The sequence below is a fragment of the Podarcis liolepis genome, assembly GCF_965112155.1.
Source record: "Podarcis liolepis genome assembly, chromosome: 17".
NCBI lineage: Eukaryota > Metazoa > Chordata > Lepidosauria > Squamata > Lacertidae > Podarcis > Podarcis liolepis.
The window spans coordinates 36,225,240-36,242,658 of NC_139571.1; the positions used below are offsets into that span (position 1 = coordinate 36,225,240).

Genomic DNA, 17,419 nt, shown 5'->3' on the forward strand with positions numbered 1-17,419 from the left:
GTTCAGCCAAGTTTAATGTACCTTTAAAATGTGTTGGAAAGAGACAGGGCTTTTAAAAGTTCTCAATACAGGAGGATGGAAATTAGTTCAGAAGAGGACTAACATAGCTTAAGAACCCAATTTGTTATATCTGTAGTAAGGAGGTATCTCTCTTTATAGGAGATTTGACTGGATATCTTACAGTCACACCTTAAGTACAGAATCCTAATAAACAATTTTGGGGTTCTGTTTGCCAGTCCATATGCAAAATGCTAAAGCATACCTCTGATCCCTGCTGGCAGTGCTTTTCCCCCTAGAAAAGTAGGTGCCGGTATTCACCATGAAGTTATCACACTTTTTAACAACAACAACAACAACAACAAAAAGGTATACCCTTGAGTACCCCCTGGAAAAAAAACACACTGCCTGGAGGTATTTTGCCTGAAATTTACAGTCTTTTGACTGAACTTGCAGTCCTGTAGAATGAATTCTCCACCTGAGTAAGCAGGCAGGGATATGTCGATCTTGATTTCAGATGGCTCTGAATTAGTCTGTCTGCAGGTTTGCATAACTAAAGGTGCATGCCTTGTACATTGAACAGAAACAAATACAGTGGTACCTCGGGTTACATATGCTTCAGGTTACACGCGCTTTGGGTTACAGACTCCGCTAATCCAGAAATAGTGCTTCAGGTTAAGAACTTTGTTTCAGGATGAGAACAGAAATCGTGCTCCAGCTGCGTGGCGACAGCAGGAGGCCCCATTAGCTAAAGTGGTGCTTCAGGTTAAGAACAGTTTCAGGTTAAGAACAGACCTCCAGAACGAATTAAATACTTAACCTGAGGTACCACTGTAGAGTGCAAAGGTAATACAAACTTTTCAGTCTGCATACGGCTTGCAAACTAAGTAAGCTTCCATGCATTTCCTTTTATTTTATTACGTACCTCTGCTACTTGTGAAATAGTTGCAAACCATTCTGCAAGGCAGAAGAAGCCCCAGCCCATCTCCATTGCAGGTCTGCTATAGTGGTTAAGAGTGTTGGACTAGGACCTGGGTCCTAGACATGGGTTCAGCTTCCTGCTCAGCCATGGAGCTCCCTAGGTGACCTTGGGCTGTCACCTTCTCTTAGCCTAATCTACCTCACAGGGTTTTGTGAGGATAAAATGTGACAGGAGAGAGCCTTGTTTTCTTTAGTACAACCAACTCCCTCTGATGCCGGCTCTCCATGTCTGTCTCTCTGCAGCCTCTCTGGCCCTTCGTCCAATGCACTCTTTCCTGTCTCTCTCTTTTCTACCTCACCTCCTCCCAGGCTGACAGGCTATTCATGGTGACAACCAGGACTTTTTTTCCAGCTGGAACTCACAGGAACTCTGTTCTGGCACCTCTCAGGTAGCGCCATTGCCATTATAAGAGAACAAGGGAGGCGTTCTGGCACCTCTTTTTCTGGAAAAATAGCACCGGTGAGGACTCCCCAACACAAGTATACTACTAGCTTGCCCATGCTCTTGAGTTTGATAGAGGAGCCCTTCTCTGCGTCCCAACTGTAGTGGAAGCTCAGTTGATGGAGACTAGCGAAAGCTGTGCTTTTGTTCTAGAAAAGAAGGTGCTGGTACTGTGTATCCTTGAGTACTCCCAGAAAAAAAGCATCGAGAGAAAGGAACTTGCTCTGTGTCCACACCTAAATTGGGGAACTCTGCTTGGTGAGAATAAAAAAATTCCTTCCTGTAGCACCTTAAAGACCAACTAAGTTAGTTCTTGGTATAAGCTTTCGTGTGCATGCACACTTCTTCAGATACACATGCTTGGTGAGGTTTGTCAGGCCCTCTGTTATTTTTGTGCTTGTTTAGGCTAGCTTTTTTCTGAAAGGTCAGATTTTTATTTCTTGGTTTTGTTTAACTGATGTGCATGTCTCTGTCTTAAGCATATTATATTGTTTTATAGCTGAATTTAATAGTTGTTAGTTGCCTTGAGTAGTGCCGTGAGCGCTGAGATTATAAGGAAAGGCTGCTGGATCAGGCCAGTGTGCCCATCTAGTCCAGCAACCAGGGGCCGCCACTGGCCAGATGTCCATGGGGAACTGCAAGAAGGACCCAAACGCAGCAGCACTCTCCCCTCCTGCAGTCTCTTGCAACTGGTGGACTAGATATATATAGCCATTGGGGTTTGTAGCCATTATTGGCCCTATCCTTCATGAACTTGTATAATCCTCCTTTGGGCCGGATCCGGCCCCCGGGCCTTAGTTTGCCTACCCATGGACTAGGAGGATGGGATGCCAATGCTAGTATAAATAAATACATTCAGTAGAAGATGGGGGATGTCTTTGCTACGTGACTGACTTCAGACCCATTGATTTTAGTAAATCTTATACATGACTAAGCTTTCTGCGGCTCTGGGTCACTGAATGAGAAGCGCAGATGGCTTTAGGTTTGTGAAACTGCTCCAAGTTATTCTTTTAAATGTTCCTGCGTAGGCTACCTCGTAGGAATTTTGCCTGATAATGGAGTTGAAAACAATGCAGCTCATTGATCTTGTCAACATCAGGTTATGGATGAATACAGACAGATTTCTAAAATGTAGCTGCCCTGTGCTTGGGGGGGGGGGGGGAACCCATCCATGCCGGATGTGACAGATGTGAAGATAATCTCTTGCTGTCGTTGCTGTCAAGTGATGACAACTCATATGTGAGTTTTCTCTACACATTGGCAATCCTTAAGTTGTACCCAGTACTCAGGAAAGCAGTATTATAAAGAAGTGTATCTCCAAGCATATGAGGAATGAGTTTCCCTCAAAACTGATCTCCCCCAGCAACACCTTGTTACTGGGGAGAAGCATTCCTGAAGAGTACAATGTCTTCGCTTTGACACTGATTTTTGTTCATTTTAAAGTACTGTTTCTTTGTCTTGTGTGGGGTGGGAGGGGAGTTAGCTGCCGCGAAATATAGTTATGTTCTGTGTGTACAGAGTTAACCTCATTATTGATGACCCTCAAGAGCAAAAATATCTTGAGTGCAGGGAACAATTTTTCAGACTAGGATAAAAAGCATGCAGCAAGTACTCTGGTTCCCTAGTCTGTTTTCCTGTCTTCATTTTTTATGTACAATGTCTTCTTGGCTCTGCTAATCTCCGGGGATAAGAGTGAAGCAGAGCAGGATACAGACTGCCTTATATGGTGCTGATACTAAAGATGTTTTAGGAATGTGACTTGCTCTAAAGCCTATGGCCCCAGTTTTTGCTGCCAAACAAATTAGGTCATTTAAACTTCTGAGGTTTTAAAAGGACGTTGGAACTTTAATTTGGAACAAGAAACTGATGTTTTTTTGTTGAATAGCTCAGACTCCCAGGGAGTCTAGGTTTGTAATTTTTTGTCAAGCTTCTTGACTCTTACTTGCTGGTACAAGGTTTTCCCCCCTGGTTTAAAGTGAACAGGGAAACTTTTAAGGCAGGGGTCAGCAAACTTTTTCAGCAGGGGGCCGGTCCACTGTCCCTCAGACCTTGTGGGGGGCTGGACTATATTTTGGGGGGGGAATGAACGAATTCCTATGCCCCACAAATAACCCAGAGATGCATTTTAAATAAAAGGACACATTCTACACACTGATTCCCAGACTGTCTGCGGGCCGGATTTAGGAGGCGATTGGGCCAGATCCAGCCTCCGGGCCTTAGTTTGCCCACCCATGTTTTAAGGCCTGCTAAAAAAAATATACGTACTTCAGTTTGCATTAAAATAATATTGGTCCTAGAATACAACACATGTGAGCCTCACAGCTTCACTGGGCATGAACAATGCATCTTGCGGTAAGGTGAAGTTGTACTGTGAAAAGTTAATGTTCTATCACAGTTGGCTCAGGCCTCTTTTCTATGACGGAAGGGTTGCCACATTCAGCCAAATCAAGAAGCAACCACGCTTTTCCTTGGACTGTACCATTTCACGCTGTTATGTAGGAATGCTTCCTTGTGGTGGTGGTGGTGGTGAGCTCTTTAGAAAACCAGCACATCTCTCTGGGCTGATAGCCACTGGATTGAGAGGTGAGGCAGTGACGCCCACTTCACCAGCCTGGTTTGGGATCTATTGCCCCTGGACTCCTCCCTCCCAGATCTCCATTGGTGACCATTCCATGTGTTAATGTATGTAATTTGATTGTACTTGTTGCCGTCTTCTTTCTGTGGCATCTGTCATCTTGAATCTTTTCAGAAGCAGGACCCAAGATCCTCCTTAAACAGAGCACAATAGGACCACCTTTTAATCCCAAACTGCCACATGGGACACATTTCAAGCCCACATTTCTGTTGTAAATGTTGTCTGTCTTCAGGAGAGGAAGAGAGAGTTTGGATTTGAATTTGATATCCCGCTTTATCACTACCCTAAGGAGTCTCAAAGCGGCTTCCAATCTCCTTTCCCTTCCTCCCCCCCAACAAACACTCTGTGAGGTGAGTGAGGCTGAGAGACTTCAGAGAAGTGTGACTAGCCCAAGGTCACCCAGCAGCTGCATGTGGAGGAGCGGAGATGCGAACCCGGTTCACCAGATTACGAGTCCACCGCTCTTAACCACTACACCACACTGGCTCTCGGAAGGAAGCAGCTGTGGGGAGACAGTTCCAGGGGGGAAAGTGGTGTCGCCTTCTCTCATTCGCAATTTCTGCCCTCCTGATGTTGCTTTTAAATACTTTTAAAGGCTGAAGCTGATGTTAATCTGTATTGTAGAATTAATTAGCTAGGGCCCCGGGTGAAGTCTCCAGAGGGGCGCCATTGAGGTTCCCAGCCTATGTGTGTTTGTACTCAAATGCACATGAGTGTGTGTGCGCCAAACTGGGTCTTTGACCCAGGTGAAATAAAGCTTAGTGTCCCTTGGTGAATGCCAAGAGAGAGTTGAGCAACATGTTGCTAGATGTTGCCTCATTATAGCTAATTAGAGGGTACCATGGGTGATGGGTTATTGGGTTTTAGACCCAACATGAAATCTCATTTAGCAGTACACATTCAAGGAGGAGCTCTGTCCTTGGACTTACACATCCTATGGTCCTCACATGCATTGTCTGCTAGTAGGCAGCCAAAATCCCAGAAATGAGTCACTGTTTGTCCATACAACGCCAGCATTGCTTCTCCTGACTGGGAGCATCTATCTGTGGTCGAGGTCTTGGAGATGCCCAGGAATGGAGCTGCAAACTTGGCATGCAAAGCATTGCTTTACCATGGAGATATGGCCCCTCCTTATGTTGCCCTCCCTGGCACAATACTTTGGAAGCATCTCTTGCTGGGGCAGTCAGCTCTGCAAATCTACTGTTGTAGGGCTAGTTCTCTTTCAGGCGGGTAAACCTGTATCTGACCTGTATGCCTGCAAGTGGGGAAATCACATGATTGAATTCTGTACGCTATAAAAAAAATGCCTTTGGTAGGAGTTGGGTGTGGGTTGTATTTTAAATCACACTAAGTGTCTGCCTCACTGTTGTAGTTATGATTTATTCATCAGGGACCCTTTGCTATCTATTACTACAATGGGCAGATTGGGTTCAGAGGTTTCCAGATTTCCAGGTTTCCAGAGGTTTCTGGGGTACAGATACATGGGATTTCCATACTGAGCTTTGGTGGCGGAACTGTTCCTGCCTCTTTTCCTCCGTTCAGCGTAATGGAACACCAAAGCTTACAGCTGCTTGTTTTTCCCCACAACCTTAATGGACTCTTTATTTTTGTCTGTAGCTTATTTCAAGAATTTGCAAGCCCAGCTAACATAATTGTGTGTGCCTTTAATTAAAAATGAGAGTGAAGATGTCAGACTTTATTTATTGCCTCATCCCACAAGTTTTCTCTCAATATTTAATTTCCCAGAGTCCGTCTCCCTAAAGATTCACATTTTCGTAGGCCTTGTTTATCTTCTCCCACTTCTCTTGTTGTTAATTGAATTCATGACATCAGTCTTATCCACCCACGTCAAGTTGCAGCGTTCTGTTGGCAATGTTGTAGTGATGCATAGAAAAATTAGGTTCAAACAGTAGTGTCCTGTTTCTAAGACCAACAAAAATAAAATTTGGAAAGCATAGGGTGTGTCGTTTCCTTCTGAGTCTTATGTTTGGGGCAGTCATACAGAGAACAGCTTGCAGCTCTGATTCTATCCTGGACAGCACACCATATGGAGGTGCACTTAATTTTTTTTTTGTCAATGCACTAAACAAACAATTAGTTCATCTCCAGTTTTAATAAACATTCAGAATGTTTGGAGTTGCCTGTATAGGATAGCAATGCTTATAGGATATTGGACAGACTTATGAAATTATTATTGAATTATTGTTGTCATCCCCCACTCAGAGTGGCTGGAGAAACTCAGCCAGATGAATGGGGTGTAAATATTATCATTAGCATTATCCTGTTGAAACCTACTTCCTCAAAAGACTAGAAGTGTCTTTACCCAATATTTTATTGAAAGTCTCCAAAGGAAAATATTGTACACCTTCATTATGGATCTTTATATATTTTCCTGATGGGTAACATAAGTGAATGTCTCTCTGCATTTGTACACCCTTTTAGACAGGGAGAAAAGTTGGTCTTGATCTCTGATAGGCTAACACATCTTAATTTCTTCAGCCTTTTAGTACAGTGGTGCCTCGCAAGACGAAATTAATCCGTTCTGCGAGTCTCTTCGTCTAGCGGTTTTTTCATCTTGCGAAGCAACCCGCTTAGTGCTATTAGTGGTTTAGCGGCTATTAGCGGTTTAGCGGCTATTAAAGGATTAGCGGATTAGCGGCTAAAAGGCTATTAGCGGCTTAGCAGCTTAGAAAAGGGGGGGTGGGAAAAAATCGGAACACTCGCAAGACGTTTTCGTCTTGCAAAGCAAGCCCATAGGGAAAATCGTCTTGCGAAGCAGCTCAAAAACGGAAAACCCTTTCGTCTAGCGGGTTTTCCGTCTTGCGAGGCATTCGTCTTGCGGGGCACCACTGTAATGGATTTGTTTCCTAGGCCATCTACGCCCATAAATTTCTCGTGAATCAGTTTGTCACAATCCTCCTTGAAATTGTGGCGGGTTAAACTGAAGAAATGCTACTTCTTAACCGAATCATTTTCTCTTACGGAGCCTTTTGAATGCCTCCTCCCACCCCATTCTGTCGTATGCCTATTTAAGGCAGCGGCTTTGGGTTTGCATTTCTCAGGAGGATGTTATGCAGACTTGGCACCATGTTTGAGGGTGCCCTGGGCAAAGTGCCCTGGTACACACACACACCCCAGTAAAACTTATCAGGTGGTGGGCCAGGAACATTTTGTTCTTTTTTTATATATAAAAAGCTTCTTTTACTAGGGCAGACTGTGAAGTGACGTGCTGGCTGAAGCTGCCCACCGCTTCCACTTTCCCGGAATACTTCTGGGTCCTGCTATGTCATGCCTGGTGCTGATTTCAGACCTGATGCCACGCTCCTCTTTCTGGATTTATTTGCTTTGTATGATGCTGCTTCTATTGTATTCTCATGCCGTATGCAGTCTTGTCTGTTACTTTTCAAAAAAAATATTGCATATAATATTTTATTCAAACATTTTCACAATAACCATCAAATACCATATTTTTCCGTGTATAAGACTAGGTTTCCACCCTAAAAAATAATGTCCAAAATTTGGGGGCGTCTTATACATGGGGGCCATCTCTCCCCATTTTCTTAAACTGGAGGCCCCAAAAATAGGGGGCATCTTATACATGGGGCATCTTATAGATGGAAAAATACAGAAATTACATTGTTTCATAAGCTGACTTACTTCCCTCCACTCTACATTGTTTTTACTCACACCTCCCCCCCCCCCCGCATTATGTCTTTTATCTATTACAAAAGGTTTCTCTATTACAGTCTGTTACTTTCAGTGCAACCGTGATATCGCTGCAGGAAGAACTAACTCTCGTTCTTTCTCTTTCCGCAAAAAGGGAATCCGCTTTGACCCAGAAATTCCCCAGACGCTCCGGCTAGAGTTCGCCAAGGCCAACACGAAGATGGCCAAGAGCAAATTAGTGGGGACACCAAATCCAAGCACTCCTGCCACCCCCAACACTTTACCTCAGTTCATTACCAGGGAGCCATGTAAGTATGTGAGTGTGTGTGTGTGTCTGTGCTTCACCATAAAAGAGCAAGCAGTGGTATGTGCCTTAGATAGGAATGCTCGATTTGTTTGCAAATTCCTATATGACCTGTCCTGATCTCCACCTCCTGGACTAATGTGTGGATTGGAGCGTAGTAGTTCTTTGGATTTTGCAGTTTTCACCTGTGGCAAAACAGGAAGTGCCTGTGCTGCCCACCTCTGGTATTGGAATCAACTTTGAGTGAGATCTTGCCCAAAATTGGTGCCAATTCTGGCAGCAGGGCAGGCAGGGTACTCTTGGGGACTTCCGCCGCCCGAGGCAGCGGCCTCACCCTGCCTAATGGCTGTGCTGGCCCTGCACTTCTCTGAATTTTTGGCAAGTTTATCTACAATATTTAGGGAGCATTTTTTAGGGTGCTGTGGCAACAGTCTCTGTCTTAGAACATTGGTTGCACCAAGCAGATATAAAGTGGAGACAGGGGAAATTTCAAGCAAAGCAAAAGGGGTGTGCAGGTGTGTGAGTTTTGAGCCCCTTCTCCCCAAAGAATGCTCCCTCTCCCCTTCTCCCAAGTTGCTTTCCCCCTAGCCAGACCCGAAGGCTGTAAATCAGGACTCCATAGGGATATCTGGAAGGTGGAACGTATTTGAACTTCCAAAACGCTTTTGATAAAAGTGCCTTGCCATGGGCTCCTGAAGACATCTGGCAGTCATGGAATAAGAGAGCAGGTCCACATAAGGCAAAGTCACTGATAATAGGAAGCAGAGGGCAGAATTTTATGTACAGTTGTCTTAGTGTGTGTGTGTGGGGGGGATAAGCAGTGAGATCCCTGCCAAGCATGTGAACTGGCACTATTTAACTTGTTCATGAACGATCTGGAGTTGGGGCAGCAGTGAAGTTGGCAGATGGACACCAAATTATTGAACATCTGGCAAAGCCTGAGTGTGTCTTAAAATTAGGCGAATGGGTAACCAAATGGCAAATGAGAATTTAGTGAAAGTAATAAGTGCAGGGAAAAAAAATACAAAGCAACTTTTCTGTCTGAAACCTATTATTTCTACTTTTCCACTTCAACCGGCAACAGAGTTGCACTCAGTGCAGGTCAGTGTCATTCCCGTTTTCCACAAAATGGCCCCAGGAGAATGGAATACTGTTGTTCCCATTGAGCCATTTTGCGTCAAAAGGTTTGGGCTATTATGCTGTTTCTCCTTATTTACACATGAGTCATTTCCTGAATATCTTGGGAGCACTCCATCTATTCAGAAACATCTGAGGTGGCCCTGATTTGCTGCTGCTCAGCTAGGTAGGGGTTGCCAAATTTGCTATTAGATAAACTCACGGTGCGTCTCACGTGTGTCATCCCATTTGTGCCTCGGCTTGCTCTTTGCTGGAATACGACTGTCACGATTACGTGACAGACCTGATGTCCTCATTTTCGAGAGCGCAAGGTAAAACTGCCTGAGAGAGAAAAGCAACATAAATGTGTAACATAATTTTGTATTTTATTTTCTCTATACGTTTGCTAGAATCATGAAAAAGTAGCTTGAATAAGCATAGGAAACGGAACACATTTGGGATTCCCAATTTTGGTAAAGACTGGTCCAGTTCATACGTCACATTAAACTGTAATTTACAGCAAACCATAGTTTAATGTGACTGAGCATTATGTGAACAACCCAAAGCAAACTGGTTACTGCTTGTGTAGTTTCAAGGAAGCAAACTGTGAGCCCAGGCTTGGACAACATGCCTTCCAGACGGGCTTGTCTTGCGCACTGTGTGGAGCGTGCATCGGGAAGCTGCTTAGTTACAGGGGTCAGCAGACTTTTTCAGCAGGGGGCCGGTCCACAATCCCTCAGACCTTGTGGGGGCCGGACGATATTTTGAAAAAATAATAATGAACGAATTCCTATGCCCCACAAAAAACCCAGAGATGCATTTTAAATAAAAGCACACATTCTACTCACGTAAAAACACGCTGATTCCCAAACAGTCCGCGGGCCGGATTTAGAAGGCGATTGGGCCGAATCCAGGCCGGGGCCTTAGTTTGCCTACCCATGCATGCTATGGTTTGATGTGATATGCAGATCACTCCTGTATACAGTGGTACCTCGGGTTACATATACGCTTCAGGTTACATACGCTTCAGGTTACAGACACCCCTAACCCAGAAATAGTACCTCGGGTTAAGAACTTTGCTTCAGGATGAAGGCAGAAATCACGCAGCAGCGGCGCGGCAGCAGCAGGAGGCCCCATTAGCTAAAGTGGTGCTTCAGGTTAAGAACAGTTTCAGGTTAAGAACGGACCTCCGGAACGAATTAAGTACTTAACCCGAGGTACCACTGTATCTCAAAGACTGAGCAAATGGTCATAACTGTAACACTCTGGCTCATGTTGTGTATGCTTGGAGGCTTGTTCATTTTTGGCTCCAGTATTGTTCCTGGTTCAACAGAGGTTTGCAGTACATTTTAATACTTGAAGAACCTGCAAAAATCAGTCTTACTGGAGACAGTGGTAGGGTGAAGAAAACAACAAAAACACACGTGTAGACACCACTACCAATAACGATTGTCTTCAACTCTCTTTGAAATAGTTGTCAGTCTCCCAGAGTATTCATGTGGTGTGACATTATTACACCCGATGTGTCATATTGCTCATAGAAGGGTAGTTTTGTAGCTGAGCCAATGCGACTTTTTGTTGTTTTGCCTGGCTCGACCCTTTGTTTCCCATTATACATTTCACATGTTGGGAAATGGCCCCTGGGACGCCCAACGATGATAGCATTCCATCTGAACACGTGACACTTCATAGTCCCTGACCCCAAGGAGCTTGCAACCGAAATGTCAACAGAGAGAAGAGAACAGGAAGAGGATGAAATGCCAGAGGCGCAAAGGGAAACGAAGGGTATGTGTGGCTGCAAGTGCCCTTTCTGCAATTTCCAGCAGAGCAACTTCCGAAAAGAGGGGCCCAGGTTACATGGCAGCGTCCCTTAGTGTTGCATTCTTGCTAAACTCCTCCTGGCTCACATATTTCGGGGAAGGTTCGGGAGCTCTTGTGTGTATTTATAGGCTTGTTGCTCTCTGCTCGAGAATGACCACAAAGCTTAGGAATGAATGGCGGAAGGGAACGTTGTTAACATTAGCCCTTGCCAACTTTTCACTGTTTATCTTGCTTTTAAAACCAACAGGACAAACACTTAATCTCTGCTGTAATTAAAGTGCATCCCTGTCAGCTCCCACTGGGGCTTTGCTTGGATGTTCTCTGCCATGGCGTCTTGCGGGTGGAAGAAGAGGATTTCTTTAAAGCTGAGGGTAGTGCGGATGGCTCAAGACGCCTTCAGTGAGATTCCAACCTTCCCTGATGCTTTGCCCACCTCATCTCATACCTGGAAGGAAGCTCAGGGCACGTGGGCAAAGCAAATCGTGATAGGAGGAGAAGTACTGTATTTTTTGCTCCATAAGGCGCACCTACTTTTTTTGGGGGGGGGGAGAGAATTCAAGGGAAAAAAATATGCGGCTCTTGGGGGCCTTTGCGGGAGGTGGGGGAAGGGACAGAGCCTTGCTCTGCCCCTTCCCCCACCTCCCACAAAAGCCAGGAATAGCCACGCGAAGCCCCCCAGGGCAGCGGGATGAAGGCTCCCTGCTGCCCTGCGGAGGCTTCGCGGGCTACCCCAGAGCTGCTCGACCCGAAGACCCATAGGCGCGCAACCTCAGCCTTCCCGCTGATCCCCGGCGCTGGCGGTGGTGGAAGCACAGCTTTCCCCCACCGCCAGCCCCACAAGCTTGGGGAGCAGCCTTTCTGCTGCTCCCTGACCTGCTCTTTGGGGAAAGCCACCGCCAGCCCCAAAGAGCAGGTCGGGGAGCAGCGGAAAGGCTGCGCACAGCCTTCCCGCTGCTCCCAGAGCTTGTCGGGGCTGGCGAGGGAAGCCCGGGTCCCCCCCCCAGTCCCAGGGACCACACATTCGCTCCATAAGATGCACAGACATTTCCCCTTGGATTTTAAGAGGAAAAAGTGCATCTTATGGAGCGAAAAACACGGTAATAGGTTGATAGTTGCCAACTCTACCCTCGGGTTGCTGCTGTCAAAACAGCTGGGGAGGGGAGCAGTCCTAGCAGAGGATCACATCCTCTTCTTCTGGGTGGGAGTGAGGGGACAATAAGCCACCCACTTCTCCCTGACCGGTGTGGCACCAGCAGTTGGTTTTAGGGGGCTTTTTTTGGTGGTGGGAGGGGGGCAAAAAGAGAGAGGTTGAGTTGATGCTGGGCTTGTAACGAAGACGCAGTTCAACTGTTTTGGAAGAAATGGATCAAGCCTATTCTAACCTCAGAAATAATAATTATTATTTATTAAATTTCCATGCCACCCGTCATCCAAAGATCGCAGGGTGGTTTACAATATAAAAACACAAAAACACATACCACAATAACAAATGGAAACAATAACATGCACACACCCCAGGCCATAGATTGTTTAATTAAACAAAGGTCTGGGAGAAGAGAAATGTATTTGCCTGGTGCCTAAAGGTGTATAATGAAGGCGCCAGGCGAGCTTCCCTGGCTAGAGCATTCCACAGATGGGGAGCCACTGCAGAAAAGGCCCTTCCTCGTGTTGCCGCCCTCCAGACCTCTCATGGAGGAAACACACATAAATCGTTTTGAAATGAAGCCAATTAAGATTGAGATGCATCTTTCATCACTACCCACTAGATTAAGAAAAGTGGTAGCTTGTTCACAAGCTCTCAGAGAAGACAGGGAGCTGCACTCATGCAGCATGGCATGCGGATTCTGCTGTTATGGAAACGTTTGGTTCTTGGATGTGTCATATGCAGAATGGTGAAGTCTAAGCTGGCTCAATGGATATTTCAGCTCTGGCATGGTGGTGCTTATGAAAAATTCAAGTTCGGTGCAAGGCATTGTTAGGGAAAAGACTGAAAATAAAAAACTGCCTGTATGATAATTGGCACTTTGGTAGGATTGCATTTGAAGTGTGTACTTTTCAGGTGACCTGTCTCAAAAGGTGATCTGGAAAAGGCACAGGAAACGGCAACCAAAACTGTCAGTGGATAATTGCACCTTTCTTTTTGCAAAGCAAGGATGGAGCTGAAATTATGAGTAGTTATCCTGGTTGCCCTAGATTCGTCTAAACTCTTCAGGGACGGGTGACTAGTGGAGGTAGGGAGAAGCACTAGGTAGGAGGCCTTCATGAGTGGTGCCAAAGGAAAGAGGAGGAATATGCTGGTATTGTAACTTAAATAAGGTACCTGAACCACTGATATGTTGTTGTACTGCTGTGAAAGGGTAGAAGAAAAGCTTCATTATCATATAGACTCTTTATTTTGATCTGTGCAGAGTGGCATTCTGTGTGCCCCCTCTCCCTCCCATTCTTAAGATGACTGGATTGTTTTTCATTGGGGAGACAAATGTAGTGGGGTAGCTGAGACTAACCTCTGAGTTAGGAAGTCCTGAGTTCAAATCTTGACTATGATTGGCATGCCAAGAACAACCTTGGCTTCACATTGTGGTTTGAAGCAAGCTATGGTCCCTGGTTTAGATGTAACAGGGTACCGTGGTTTGTTGCCTATGCTCACACCAGGGGAAGAGCGAAGCGGGAGCCACTAGGACATCCACGGTAAACAGTTAACTATGGCTTACTATGATGTGTATCTGGATCAGGATGCAAAGTGCCACAGCCATAAGAGTTCATTCGCCCAGAATCTGTATTCTTTCATCAGAATACTTTTGAGTGGCTCACTTGCCGCCTCTTAACAACAGCTGTAGACTGCCTTGCGTTTCTTTCTCCAGCCGACAAAACACCCAGTTTCCTTTCGGACAATAACCCTGTTCCTTAACGTAAGTTGCAGACTTTGGTGCCCTAACTCAGAGCAGAATTTTTGTACCTGCTCTTCAGATTCCGTTTCCTAAGGAGAAGGCAGAGGGAGTTGGAGGGACCTCCTTGAGCTCCACTCTTGTGTTTGCCGTTTTGTTTCCTGCATTTGCTGTTTTTATAACCATGAACTCTCCTTATTCTTCTCTTGCAGATGAGCTCACAGTGCCTGCACTTTACCCCAGTAGCCCTGAAGTGTGGGCGCCGTACCCTCTCTACCCAGCGGAGTTAGCACCTGCTCTTCCCCCGCCTGCTTTCACCTACCCTGCTTCACTGCATGCCCAGGTAATTTATACCAATCAGTCACACCTTCACCCACGTTATACCACCTGATCCTCTCCAGTGCACCCCGAACGACTAACACCTGTCTGGCTAACAGGCACCCCAGAGAGATATTAATGATCACATCTCGATCAAGCTGACGCATTCTCCTTGGGACTACTGGGGAACGGACTTAGGAAAAATTGACAGCACCCCACTGCCTGATAGAACCGTGAACACCTTTCTCTCCTCGAGTAATTTCACTTCCGTTCACACGAGGCAGCGAGAAATACCTGCCGGGTCTTTGCACACATATATACCCCCTTGTATATATGGACTCTGCTTCCCAGGCTTGCCTTTGCCACAGTTTTGCTTCAAAGTTCCAAGGCTAAATTGTCTTTACAACGGATAAGGGGAAGGTGTGCAAGAGCGTGTTTATGTACACGTGTGTTTCTAAAGCCAGAGAGAAGGGAGGTAGATGGGGCAAAAGTCTGGCCTCTTAAGTCACATGGGGGAATTTGCATTGTGAGCAGTTACCGTATTTTTTGCTCTATAAGACGCACCAGACCACAAGGTGCACCTAGTTTTTGGAGGAGGAAAACAAGAAAAATATTCTGAATCTCAGAAGCCAGAACATCAAGAGGGATTGCTGTGCAGTGAAAGCAGCAATCCTTCTTGCTGTTCTGGCTTCTGGGATAGCTGCGCAGCCTGCATTCGCTCCATAAGACGCACACACAGTTCCCCTTACTTTTTAGGAGGGAAAAAGTGAGTCTTATAGAGCAAAAAATGCGGTACTTCATACACGTTCTGAACTGTAGCAAAACGAAGTTGCCGAGTGAAAACTTAACTGTGATGTGCATATGACCGCTTGTAATCCAGTTGCCTGAATTGTTCTCCGTTCCCAGCGAGTCAGAGAAAATCCTGAATTGTTGCTTGGACATGATGTTGGCCTACAGAAGATCTAATGAACCAGCACTTAACCCAGATAAAACGAGATGCTGACAATAGGCCTGTTGAGCTGGGAAGGAGCGTTCAGGCTGTTTTTCGATGCGGGTCACACTCCGGCAGGAAAAGCGGGTTTATAGCTTATTCCCTTTGATCCTGATTTTGTTACTTGATACTCAGAGGTCATTGGCAGCAAGGAGTGCCTTTTTTCGAGCTCCATGTTGGCTAGCTGTTCTCTTTTCTAGTGGCTAAAGAAATAAGTCATGGGGCGTTCTTGCAGGCTTGGATATTGCAGTGTGCTCTATGCTCTTTTGATAAATGTCTGAAAGTTACAGCTGCAGTAAATAGGCTCTTGTCCAGGAGTGGAGATTATTACACCCATTAAAGAGCTCCAAATATTTCTCGGTATGTGGCCCATTTCAGAGTGCCGGTACTGACCTTCCGAAGCCTTAAAGAGCCTGGATATTCAGAGGTTTGCACAGCCTGCATATCTTAAGACATGATGGGGAAACATACAGATGTACAACTGAGATACTGCTTTGTGAACCTAGTTAGTGGAGGCGTGGGCGATGGCAGTGAGATTTCGAGTCTGCCTTGGGAGGCCTGCGCGGCTGACACTGCCCTTTCCCAGCTTTTAGGAAACATGTTAAGGTCTTCCTGTTTGGGCGGCCCTTTTTGGTTCTCTGGAGTTGGAGGAAGAAGTTGCTTTTGTTTCTTTGCAGTTCTGCTTGGTTGGTTTCAGGCTCTGTTGTTGCTGTGGGGTGTTCTGTGTTCACTGAAGTGATGATTTCATTGCCACTTCAAGAGGCCGACAGGGCTGATTAAGCAGAGTATACATTTTTAAATATATCTCTGTGCCAAGAGCTTTGAATTTTACTGCATGGTTTCACCCAGTCAGAAATCTAGGAAGGAAAACCCCCTTGCCTCTTGGCAAGCTAGTCTTTGTAACATTCTTTTGAGGGATCTTATGTACACTTTGTTAAATTCCCACCTGGCGAATGGCTTTCCAGCTATTGGGGGGCAGCTCATAACCTCCCTCTCCCCCTTTTGGCAAATGCTGAAATAAACATGTTCAGAAGTAAACTGAAAATTCTGAAGAAGTGTGCATGCACACGAAAGCTTATACCCAGAACAAACTTAGTTGGTCTCTAATGCGCTACTGGACAATTTTTTAATTTATTTTGACTGCATCAGACCAGCACGGCTACCTACCTGACTGTGGGATAACGTAACACATGATGCATTAACACAAGGATCAGACATATTTTAGAGTTGGTATATGGGTCAATTGAACACTTGATGGTAAGGAGATCCATTTTCCTGCCTGTAACTCAGTACCATCTTGGTTCTTGTTCCGGAAGTCCATTCAAGTTCTGTAAACGTTCACAAACCAAGGCTTCCTGCACTCAATTGGAAGCTGCAGAAGCAGTGTCAAACGTTTGGGTTCCAAAGAACGTTTGCAAACCGGAACACTCACTTCCGGGTTTGCGGCATTTGGGAACCAAAACGTTCGAGTCGCAAGGCGGTCAACAACCAAGGTACGACTGCAGTTTTAAATTCTAATAGGAGGATGTTAGGACAGTTTAGTGAGGACTGAACACAACATAACCACTAGGTTAGGTTTGAGGGGTGGGGTGGGCAGGGAGCAGGTTTTTACATAGAGATGAAATACGGTTCTAAAACAGAGAACTTTAGGAAACCTCAAGTAAATATCTCATCCTCCAAGTCCCGGCTAGGTGTTGTGTTTATGCCAGCCTCAGGAATAATGATCAAGTCCTAGTGTTTACAGCTTGATGAGACCTCTTATCTTCTTTAGTGCCTGGATTCATAGACCTTGGTAAATTCTGTGGCTACATGGACCATAGTTAAGATAGCCTGACTTCATTCTGTATGGTGAAGCATGATAATATCATCTGATGCTGCTTTAATCCAGGCCATATCTCTTCTTAAAGTCCATCACTGGTAATCAGCCTGAATGCACCCAGTGCTATATAGCATTGTTGAAACTTAAGTGACCTGACTTGGGAGGCCAGTGCAAGCTGCTCAGCGCTCTTGTAAAGAAGTATGCAGTGTGCATTATTAAAAGACAGGAATAAAGGTTTGGCCAGGCTAGCTTATGCCATGATTGATTGACTGATGTTGCAATGTGCATAATTTCTGGCCTTACCTGTAAAGATTACAAGGAGATAATACAACTTTAAATCTTTCGAATGGAATGCCTTCTGGCAGTTTTTTTGTCTCCCATGAATATTGTCTGTGGCTAAACCAGTTCATCCTACACGAGTGCAAAAGGGCAGGTCCCTACCTC

At 45.4% G+C, this 17,419-nt stretch overlaps 1 protein-coding gene across 1 annotated transcript in view; it reads left to right on the top strand.

The window, feature by feature from the left end:
* Positions 1-17,419, top strand: part of RBPMS (RNA binding protein, mRNA processing factor) — a 77,270-nt gene that overhangs the window by 42,162 nt on the left and 17,689 nt on the right. The window contains exons 5-6 of the mRNA XM_083482004.1: positions 7,876-8,029; positions 14,060-14,190. Coding sequence (XP_083338130.1) covers positions 7,876-8,029; positions 14,060-14,190 — 285 coding nt within the window. The remainder of the gene's footprint in view (positions 1-7,875; positions 8,030-14,059; positions 14,191-17,419) is intronic.